General features: G+C 40.5%; 1 protein-coding gene across 4 annotated transcripts in view; it reads right to left on the bottom strand.

Annotated features, from left to right (window-relative positions):
* zdhhc14 (zDHHC palmitoyltransferase 14) overlaps nt 1-12,058 on the bottom strand; it is a 56,938-nt gene that overhangs the window by 22,760 nt on the left and 22,120 nt on the right. For all 4 annotated transcript variants that reach the window (XM_028566224.1, XM_028566227.1, XM_028566226.1 and 1 more), the window contains exon 3: nt 11,827-11,987. In XM_028566224.1, the coding sequence (XP_028422025.1) occupies nt 11,827-11,987 (161 nt within the window). The remainder of the gene's footprint in view (nt 1-11,826; nt 11,988-12,058) is intronic.

The following is a 12,058-nucleotide window of genomic DNA, read 5'->3' as shown; positions in this document are numbered from 1 at the left end:
TCATATGAATTTATTAAAATTGATAACCATCTGATGAGGAAAAACAAGTATTTGACCCCCTGGACAAACAGCAAGTATTCTGGCTCCTACAAGCCAGTTAGTCTTTCTTTAAGACACAGCCCCAATCCGAACCAATTATCTACATCAAATACACCTGCCTCACCTCGTTACCTGTATAAAAGACACCTGTCAACACCCAAACAACCAGCATCCAACATCACCACCATGGGAAAGACCAAAGAGCTTTCTACGGACATCAGGGACAAGATTGTTGATCTGCACAAGGCTGGGATGGGCTACAAGAGAATCGGAAAGCAACTTGGAGAGAAAAGATCAACTGTCGGTGCAGTTATCAGGAAATGGAAGAAGCACCACACCACCGCCAACCTCCCTCGGTCTGGGCCTCCACACAAGATCTTGCCACGTGGGGTGTCCCTGATCATGCGAACGGTGAGGAATCATCCCAAAACCACAAGGGGGGAACTGATGAATCAACTGAAGGCAGCTGGGACCACAGTTACAAAAGAAACGGTTGGTAACACACTACGCCGTCATGGATTGAAATCCTGCAGCGCACGCAAGGTCCCCCTGCTCAAGAAGAAACATGTACAGGCCCGCATGAAGTTCGCCATTCACCACCTGGACGACTCAGAAGAGGCCTGGAAGAAGGTGATGTGGTCAGATGAGACCAAAATAGAACTTTTTGGCCTCAACTCAACTCGTCGTGTTTGGAGGGCAAAGAACACCGAGTACAACCCAAAGAACACCATCCCCACCGTCAAGCATGGTGGTGGCAACATCATGCTTTGGGGGTGCTTTTCAGCCAAGGGGACGGGACAACTCCATCGTATTGAGGGGAGGATGGGACGGGGCCATGTATCGTGGAATTCTGGACCGACATCTCCTTCCCTCAGTGAGAGAGCTGAAGATGGGTCGAGGATGGGTGTTTCAGCACGACAACGACCCTAAGCACACCGCCAAAGCAACAAAAGAGTGGCTGAAAAAGAAGCACATCAAGGTTCTGGAGTGGCCTAGCCAGTCTCCAGACCTGAATCCGATTGAAAATCTTTGGAGGGAGCTTAAAATTCGAGTTGCCAGGCGACAACCTCGGAACCTGAATGATTTGGAGGCTGTCTGCAGGGAGGAGTGGGCCAACATCCCTGCCGAAATGTGCACAAACCTTGTCATCAACTATAAAAACCGTTTGACATCTGTGCTGGCCAATAATGGCTTTTCTACAAAATATTAACATGCTGTTTGTCCAGGGGGTCAAATACTTGTTTTTCCTCATCAGATGGTTATCAATTTTAATAAATTCATATGATGTGATTTTCTGGAATTTTCTTTGGGATTCTGTCTTTCACTGTTAGAATGTACATATGATTAAAATTGTAGATTTTTGCATTCTTTGTAAGTGGGCAAACCTGCAAAATCAGCAAGGGGTCAAATACTTATTTCCCCCACTGTATTTAAGCAAATAGAACATGAGCTTGCAGATTGTTCTGGTTACCAGGCTAATAATTTCAGAGACTTGCAGAGCAAAAGCCCTTGTGTCCTAGTCAAACTACTGTGGCCTCAACTCATTCTTTAAATGATTGTAATCAATAGTACAGGATAACCACTCATGCTTGTATTGCTGTAGAATAAATTACTTCCACATTTGTAGAAAATAAACATGAAGTGACAACAATAACAGCAACACTTACAATGTAATACAATACACTCAACACTGCAGTATAGAGTATACTACCCTTGCAAAGTTGATTGTGTTCATTCCTAGACATAAACCCAGGGGGACAATAATAGCAATAGCATAATATAATCAAAATATAAAATGTAATATTGTTAATTACTAGATGGACAAAAACATTACAAGGGAATGCCAAATCAACACAGACACAAACTCTGGCCTAATGATAACTGCAAAAGTGAATCGCGCGTTTCAATATTAACAACAATTTAACATTTTAAACTTCCAAAAGGTAAAAGTCATTGCAGGGCTATTATTGTATTGCATTATATTGTGCAGACATTGCTCTTGTTGAGTCCAGTTTTTCAAAGTCCATTAAGCACCATGCGTCAAAACTAATGCAAGCAGCTTTTCTCCTTTCTTTTAAAATTGAATACTGTAACTTTTTAGCATTGGTTAATTCTTTCAAACAGTCAAAGTTTTCACAGGTTGAGATTTTATTTTTAAGCTAGTACAGAGAGTGCCCTTTTACAGTCTCTATTGGTCTCAAACAGAGACTGTTGTTTTTATAACTTTCTTGCCACTGAATTTCTATTCTACTTACAGCCCAGCCTTAAATACCTGACTCAAAGTACCTGTATTTCCGTACACCTGCCTGTAAATCAACTGGACACACCTTAAGAACACTTCAACCAGCCCATCAACATTCAGTACACTTGTTCACAGATGCCTGCCTGCAGTAAAGTAGTAGGTAAGTGGGGAGTGTTAAAGTAGCTTTTCTGCTGAACAAGGCCATTTGTACTCTGCCATCCAAAGCTTAGCCTTACATCAGTGTCTATATACAGTATACCAGCTCAATTTATATTGATGTCACTCCCATTTTTCAAAACAACTAAGTAAGGATTAAATGATTGCTAAATCAAGGCTAATCACTGGTTTACAAACTAAATAAGCAGCTTTTTGTGGTATTTAGTCAAACTACAGAGCCAACACTAGATTGCCTAGAAAAGTTATTGTTCCACATCAGGTTATATTTTGACGCTGACAAATCTATGGTATGTGGATAATCATCAAAAGTGTTTTTTGACAACAGATTAAGAAAAGCAGAAAACAACGTCCACAGAAGATGACCAGTGATCAGTCAGTCTGTTTAGGAAGTATCATGTGTGTCGCATATGGTCACGTGAGTATAGAGGGGTTCAGAGCATGCAGACAAGAAGAGGTTGTACAAAGTATATTTTGCAAATTAGTCACTAGTTATTATATTACACCTATCCTGAATGTCATCATTTATAAGGGCATTCAAAATGTATTAATTTAATAAGAATTTGTACTTTTGTTATTTAATTTTCTAAAAGTGTTAAAAAATTATTGCCCATTTTGGTTTATGTATTTCTTCTTCTGCCTGTTTAACTTTGTATGTTCAAATAAAAAAATACACAAAAATGTTTTTTAGCTTATTTTCTGCAATTCCTTTATAATCAAGTAAACTTATGATACCATTATATCGCAATCGTAATTGCAGCATTGTAAATCGCAATATGAGTTTCTCTCCAAATCGTGCAGCCCTACTTTACTGCAACCTAATATGATCCTGTTTGACAGCATTTGGGCTGGGTATTGTTCAAAATCTTTCGATCCGGTGCCAATTTCGATACCATACGTTTCAAAATCCATTTCAACATCAACAAAAATACATTAAACACAAAGCTTTTATTTTCCGCCTTAATTGTGAATCAAAACGGTTATCAAAATTAAAAAATTCCGGTAAGACTGCTCACTCAGAGTAACATTATTAAAAGTGCCTTGCAAGCTCAACCTGTCAGTCAGTCATCAAGGCAGAGAAACCACCGTTCTGCCATCTTGTCTAAGAGGAAGCGTAACGTCAACAGCACAGCGACTGCTTTCGGCTCGCCATTAATATCACATCGCAGCAAAGGCTGTCTGCGTGAAACCAACCGTGACTCTCTGTGACTTCAACAAAACTGCAGACCGTTTAGGCCGGTTACACACTGGACGCGTCACACGAGCGTGTCAGCCGCGTCCGTTTATATTTCGGCTCCCATGTTAACAGGTTAGAGCTTACACACTGCCTGCGTGAGACGCGCGTCTCAGGCGCGGCTCGAGACGCGCCTGAGACGCGTGCCTGCTAGAAATAGAACCGACGCCTATTTTTTACGCGAGACGCAAGCGTGTTGGAAGCGTTTCCAGGTAAAATAGAATAGGAAAATATGTTTATATGTCATTTAGACACAAATACATATTAACAAATGATGAATGTTGATGTTTGACAGCCTCTAGGTTTTGATATAAATGCAGATAGGCCTATATGAATGTAATTTTTTTTAAATCAGTTTTCTAATATTGCACCTGTCAATACAGAAATTTTCTGTCAATACTGCCAACGTTGTCTTTGCTGTAATCAAATCAGTATATATTTATGTTTAACATGGTATTTCATTTTATCAATGGGAAACATCCATGTGTCCAGACAAGGCTAGCAGCAGCAGCGCCGCGTCAGACACGTTTCTGGTGGGTAAGGACAGACAAAATCCACGCAGCTGACACGCAACAGAAACGCCACGCTCACGCCACACGCCTGCAGTGTGTAACCGGCCTTACTCCGTCCGCACCTCTCCGTGTCTGGGTGTGTGTGTGTGTGTGTGTCGGTCGGAGCTCCGTGCTGTGTCAATAAGCAAAGAGGACAGATAAGCTTGCGCTTACGCGCTCATACGTTTTTGGAACCGAAATTTGTCACAAAGTATTTTTTCCGGTGCCATAAAATTATGTACGTATGTAAGTATCGACGTCCGGTACCCAGCCCTAGACAGCATACACTGCTTGCTTTCCTGCATATATATTTTATGTTGATGTATGATTCTGGGGTGTGTGAAATGTTGTCATAATTGGCGTAGGAATTATTGAGTTATGGCCAAAAATGTGTAAGGTCACAGTGACCTTGACAATTTAATCAATTCATCCTCGAGTCTGTAGAAGAAAAAGTTCTCTCAGGTCCTATTCAGTGGCTGGTTCAGATTAGTTTTATTCACTGCGCAGTGGAGACAGAAGCTCCCAGGATTCTCTCGGACCAGAATGAATTTCTAGGTTACAGGAAACAGAATAAACAAAAGCTGAGAAGACATTCAACTCACAAGTCTGTCTGAGTAGATTTGCATAGACTCAATACTGTCTGCTTCAACTAATCAAAAGTGCTTTGATTAGTAAAGGTGTGAGTTTCTGTTGGAGCCACCTAGGCTCTTAACAAAAGGTCTCACTCACAGGGATCAAGCAAATGCTTTGTTTTAACACTAAACTAAAGCAAAGGCAGACTTAATTAAATCAGGAGACACTAAAAGTTGTTGATCAGGTAAAACAATAGGAACTTAATCAGTCAACAGGAAAGAGGATATCAGGATAAAATGAGACTAAGTCCAAGTGGGCGTTTGTGCCAGATTTAAAGAAATTTCCTGAGGGCGTTCCGGAAATATCATCTTCATGAAAATTGGACACGATCGCCGGGTGTTAGGGTTGTCAATACTGCAGTTCTCGCTCACATGATCAAAACGAAATAAATGGTAGAAGAAGAAAAACAAAAACCTATATATATTTCTGCACTTTCATATGGCTCTTTGTAGTTTTGCTTATCTAAAGCTAATGCACTTACTACTTGTTGTCTGGAGATTGCACCTTTAGGGTTGAAAGCACTTAATTGGAAGTTGCTTTGGATAAAAGCGTCAGCTAAATGACATGTAATGTAATGTAGATTGTGGGATTAGACTGATGCATTACCCTGTCCTGTAAGTTTGGGGTTTTGCAAGCAGATGCTAAATGAAGAACGCTTCTTCAGCAAGGAATTCAAAGGCACCATTTCCTACTGATGAACACAAGCAACACCTGATGCTGGCACCTTTTATTTACCAATGGGTAATTAAAAACAATTGTTCAAATACAGTGATACAATGCAAGGTTAAGTATCTTCTGCATATGTTCTTTATTCTGCTTGCTGTAATACCTCTCTTCCAAGCAATTCCCTCTCTACCTCCCTTGCCGACATGCTCCCTTTGCCAGTCATAATAATTGAGGATGGGCTGAGGTCCACGTTTAAGCAATTCACAAATGTAGAAGTTGATGTCACAAGGCTTAGCAATAATGCCTTTTCCACTGGCTGCAAACCTTTTACTTATTATTCAGCTAATAACAAGGAAGTCAAACATGAATGTGATCTAGGGCGGGTGGAAACACTAACAGGGGAGAGGAGGGAGAAAGAGAGTTACGGTAGCGATTTAAGTACCAGCATGAATTATGATTGGACTGTCATTCAGAACAAGGGATTAATTAATTCTTCAACAGGACGAACGTCTCAGCACCATGTCGATCAGACATACAGTATTGGGCCGTGGCAAGGGCAAAACGGGCTTTAACATGAGTTAAAGAGACTATGCTTCTGATATACCCCGTCACTATGAGCGACCACTTCTTGGGAGTCACTGGTGCATTCTGGCTGATATATTTCACTTTTTTTAATTTCTAGAGTTGGGGGCCAACGGGAGGTTAGAATCAATACAGCCCATGAACTGCACTATCTATGATGATATATTCAAATCGGTGCCAACTTTTTGATGTTTAGAGGTAGTACATCTTGTGATGTTTCAAGACACGGCTCATAATGAAAAGAGCCTTAGTTTACGCATGATACAGTCTAACATTTGCCTCCAGCCAAAGCAAAGTCAGTGCTACAAGCAGACCTACAAGGTGTTAAAATCCAACAAGCATGGGAGAAAAGGCCATAACTAATGTGATTAAGCAAGATCTCATTTTAGAGAATGACTCGAGTTGATCGCTTTCTGGTGATAGACTGTATTTTGAGTTTGGGATCTGAATTAAATTTCTAGCACAAACACTGACAAAACCAGTCCCAACAAAACATTTCACAACAACAAACAAAAATGATAAACACAAAGTAATTTAAACTACTATTTAAAACAAAGAATTGTGTGGGATTAAAGAGATACTTTGGCAATTTTAATCCAGCTCTGTGTCATCTTTGTGTGGGCAGTGTCTTTAGATGAACGGTGTGTGCCTTCCCTCTGTGGCATTACAATACAATTGAGTTTCGCACCATTCGGTGGATCACAGCTAACCACCGTGACATCTTTTGCATCATCCGGCGGATTTCAGCAGACCACAGTTGTTCCGAGCTTGTGCACTGATGCCACAGAGGGAAGGCACACAACGGCCATCCACATTTACATAAGTCCATTGCCTGGGTGACTCATTTATTTTCTGAATCAAGAAAAGTTTTTGTCCTACAGCAGTGAAATCTATTTAATTTGTGACAGTCCATCACTACAATATAAAATGATGTTGAATGAATATGATTTTCAGATAACTTTATTGCATTTGGGTAACTAGTGAAAAACTAACTCTGCAACGTGAATGTCCCATTGCCAGTACGGGTGGGGGGAATCGATATAGCATAGTATCACAATATTTTCTGTGGCAATACTGTATTGATACACAGACACCAAGTGTCGATCCATTATTATATAATATATGCGTTGGTCAATTTGTCTGCTTGACAAGATAAAACCGACAATGTTTCCATAATTAGAAATTGGGAAATATTTCAAGTTGGAAAAAAGGTAATAAATTGCAATACATCGCAGAATATTGCAATATGTTTAAAATAATAATCATATAGAAATAATATATCGTAACAAGTATCGTGAGGATATTGTATCGTAAGACCTCTGGTGTTTCCCACCCCTACTTCCCAGAATGCAGTTCAAGTGACAAGCCTGATAAGTACACGACCCTTGTAACTCCACAATGCATCAGTTGTTTGTCAGTTTGTCAATCCCCCAATTATGAAATATATAGGATTTAAATATATACTGTGAAATGGAAAGAGGCTAATTGATGGCAACAGAGAGCAAAAAAACTTAGTTTTAAAAATCACATTTTATAATGATTCGAAAAAAAGCCTTTACACTTCATTTTCATGCCAAACATTTACAGCATTTAGAGCATCATCACATCACCCAATCAAGTATCCCCTCAACAATGCTCAAGCTTTATACAAGCAGCACTTTACACTAGGGCTGTGCAATTAATTGAATTTTGATTTCAATTTCGGCTCCCAACGATCACCAAAACAGTATAATCGAGAAAAAACAATTATTTTGCTATGTTCTGTTTTGCAAGAACACTCTTATTTTGTCTTGTGTTCTGAATGACACGCGCATGCGCACATCCGCCCCTCCCGAAGCCAGTCAGGGAGGCAAGTCGTGTGCATATCATCCGCTGGAATTTAAAAACTTGAGTAAAGATGGCATCAGCGTTTGGCGAGCAAAAAAAAAGGCAAAACCAACTCAGTTGTCTGGGAACCCTGCGGTCCCTCTGCCTTTGCATTTTTTCCATAATCGAGCAACCCTACCTTACACAGTTATTAAGTTAAGTTTGTTATAACATTATACACTTTGACGGAGTGGAAAGTGTCACTACCAACAGTGGTGAGGTGCCAACTACAAAGCATGAGGCAAAAACAAAGCGGTGGGTCGGACTCCAAGCCCCAAGGCAAAAACTACCATTTTCATCCCACACTACATGGATATATTCTTGGCACGCATGAGCTTCTATTCACATAAACAGTCTTGGAGAATACACAAAGATACATATACAAAAAAATTATGCGCTTCAGAGCACTGAAGTCCCCACCTTTAAACACCCATATTGACTGCTCCTTCAGTCATGAAAAGCCAAAATGTCATTGCATCCTCTACTGATGTGCAGGCATCATCCAGCAGCACAAGATCTAAGCCTTCCAAAATATATTTCCTCTGCTGGCCTCAAGTCTGGCTGGCAGCTTTGGAAAAGCCATGAGGCTGCCTTGACATTCACCAGCTAGCTTCGACCATATACGGTGGAAGGAAGGAAACAGGCAGCTCTGACCATCTCTTACTCTGATTAATGCTTCAGAGAATCTATTGGATTTGGCATGTGATAGCTGAACTGATGCCAGCCTGTATAGTCCTGACATATTGGGCAGGCAGGCAGACATGCATAGACATCAAACACAGAAGAGAAATCAACTCTTGTCTCTATCTCAAGCAGGGATAAACAACGTGCTACATTTCCTGACCCCACACTCTTTACATCAGCCCTTTATAGGGGCACACAGTATTTCTGCTGCATTAGGAATACACTGTAGAGTGTTAAGACACTGAGAATGAAGATGACGCATTCCGAATTATGTTTCATATGATTTAAACATGTCATATTTGATTTTGTTTGAGGTAGGCTATACTTCAGACCACACACACACACACACACACACACACACACACACACACACACACACACACACACACACACACACCTTCTTTTCACAGACATTTGGCAGACATCAGAGGTATCTGCTCACAATGATGACAGCAGAGGCCTAGCTATCAGCTTTCCCTCCTGGAGTACAGGGAGCATGAGATACATTGATATCTCATACTGCACAGACATTAGGTCCCCCATTGTTTAGTCAATAGATCAATAAGAGCGGTGTCAAACTTGAGCCTAGCTGTACATCAAATTGCAAATCAAAAACGCAACTGAGCATATGGGAAACAAAGCCCCAAGTGATAAAGAGCCATGCATTTGCATGACTGCGTCAAGACAAACTGGCAACATGAAAATACAAGTGGTAAAAAGAGAGAAGAAGGGAGACATAAAAAATAGAAAAAGCACACACGTTTCTTCCTAGAACACATTGTGAGGCTGGTTGGTGTTGGGGCTGGGGATGGGGTTGGATGATCAGGCTAAGAGCTAACAGATGTGCTACTAATGTCTTGCATGTCAAGCTGCCACGCCACGGCTTGAACCAAACAGCACTGCACAGATCTGGACTAAGAAAACCGAGGAGGTGGTTTGACTAGAAAGAGCAATGGGAGGTCTAAGTAGAGACACTAAACTACAAAGATTGACAGACTGACAGAAAGAAAGAGAACAAGAAGAAAGAGCAAGAGTGCAATAAGCAACTCTATGAAATAAAGGTTTCTACCTTTTTTACTAGCGGTGGGAAAATGCAGTGACCTTTACAACTAGCTTAAATCTAACATTCCTAGCTGATGGATACAACCCCCCTGAAGTATTTATGAGTGTGCGTTTGTTTGTGTATAAAATGCTCATGCTATTACAAGCCAGGTTCTCTCAAATGGAAGATAATGGGACCAATAATGGCGCCAACACTGAAGCAGTCTATTAGTCTACTGGCAGCCATTGGATTGGATGTGGATGTTTCAGGGAAAGACTACAGATACCTAAGGGCATGTCAACTACAAGCCATTCTACAATTGAAACAAGTTTAACCTAATTCATCTGAACCCTTTCTTGGACTTTTTTGAACATCTGTCTGAATGCATGCATTAGTGATGCCCTGGACTCCATTGCAAAGTTGTGTCAAGTCCCTGCAAACACACATCTCAGCAATTGAGCTAGTGAGAAAAATGTTGCGATCAACTGAAAAAAGAAAAGAAAAAACACACAAAATGTTCCTTTAGGAAGACGCCAATCTGTTCTATCGTATCACCACCTGTGAACACACAGATTCAGCTACAGGCAAGCAGCAACATGACAAAAAAATCCTTAGGCTGTTAACAAGAGATTCCAGTTTAGAAACAGCCAATTGCTTTGCATGAAAATGCACAGCAGAAAAGCTAATTGGGATGAAATGATGGTAGAGAGGGGGGCAGAGTGTGGTATTTAGGTCAACATTGTTCATATTTTCAGTCTTGAATTTGTTTATCCTCTGAAAAAATGCTTGCCAATAAAGCATGGTACTTTTGCACAGTGCCGTTTCAGCCCACTGCTCCAAGCTCTCTGTACTTTGCCTTCCTTCCAAAAGCTTTTAAGTCTCTTAATGAGATTAATTAAGCCAGTCCAGTTTGTTTAATGAGGCCCCACTGGCCTGAAGCATGGAAAGGACCATCGCTAGAAAATAAAAGCTTCACATTCCAAATACAAAAAGGACCAAAACTTTAAAGGGGGTTTCAGAAAGAGGGTTTAAAAAGTTAAACCATTGAGTAAAGTGGTGCTAATCCATTTAGCTACAGGGCACCAGAATACTTTTGGAGACTGGCAATTCAGTCCCGCAATTTACTAAACTGACATTTCCAGGGTAAATTCCAATCTAAAGTGCCCTTGATTGTCTCCTAACCTCCTCTGAAACAGACCTCACTCTGACCAAGGTATTACACTTGTAGCAACTTCTGTCATGGCTGATTGTTGCATTTATGCAGTGGCTTCATACAAATTCTCAACTGCTTTTATATCATCTTTCAACATTTGCTTTGATGAATTAAGTTAGCAAGCAAGCAAGTTATCAATAGCTCTAATTTATAATAAAAACATCAAAACAAAATGTAAATACTTCAGAGCATATCAATAACTCTGATGCGGAATGCATCACATCCATTTTCATAGATATATTGAGATTTCTCAAATATAGTGTAAATTGTAGAGAAAATGAAGCCTTGAATGGCCATTTGACAACTTCTAATTCTCAATGTTTTACTAGATACTAGCTATGAAATTGCATTGGTAATACAATCTGCTACATTTGAACAGGGGCTGCATCCAGATACTGGGGTTTAATGCAATTCATTACATCAAATTATTTATTTGATTTCTCTATATGAATCTCATGAAAAGGCAAAGACCTCCTGCAAACTGCCTGCGTGGCGTGAGGGTGGCGTTTCTGTTGCGTGTCAGTTGCGTGGCGGCTGCGTGGCGTTTTCTGTCTTTGCACACCAGAAACATGTCTGACGTGGCGCTGCTGCTAGCCTTGTCTGTACACATGTATGTTTCCCACTGAAAATGAAATAATAGCATGTTCTTCAACTTTACAAATACAGTATCTAAGATAAACGTAACCACAGGCTTAGACAGGGTGGAAGAGCCTGGGGATTCAAAATACAATAACTGAAAATAGAGGGTAAAATGATAAACAGGGGTGGTCAGAGAATACAGAAATAGTGAGAAAAGAAGGCAGGAGAAACACCAAAATGCAGATGCAAACAAAGAAAGCCTTAATAAATCGATTTTCATGCCCATTTTTCATATTTAAAATAATTAAATTAGAGTCTTACCTATTTGTCTCTCCAGGTCAGCTGCTTCATCTGGGGTGGCCCTGGGCAGCACCCCTGGGTCACTGAAGCTGGTTCTCAGGAGTGTCCCCAAAACAAACAGAAACAGCACACCGCCTATGACTGGGATAACTGGGGTCAACTGCAGCGCCAGGAACGGACAACTGGTAGGACAGGAAGAGAAAGAGAAACAAAGAGAAATAAGAAAATAGCAGACAGGAAGAGACACAGGGTT

Source organism: Perca flavescens, chromosome 20 (assembly GCF_004354835.1).
Source record: "Perca flavescens isolate YP-PL-M2 chromosome 20, PFLA_1.0, whole genome shotgun sequence".
Lineage (NCBI taxonomy): Eukaryota > Metazoa > Chordata > Actinopteri > Perciformes > Percidae > Perca > Perca flavescens.
Note: the sequence above shows the minus strand (reverse complement) of the source record. Positions and strands in the feature narration are given on the sequence as shown.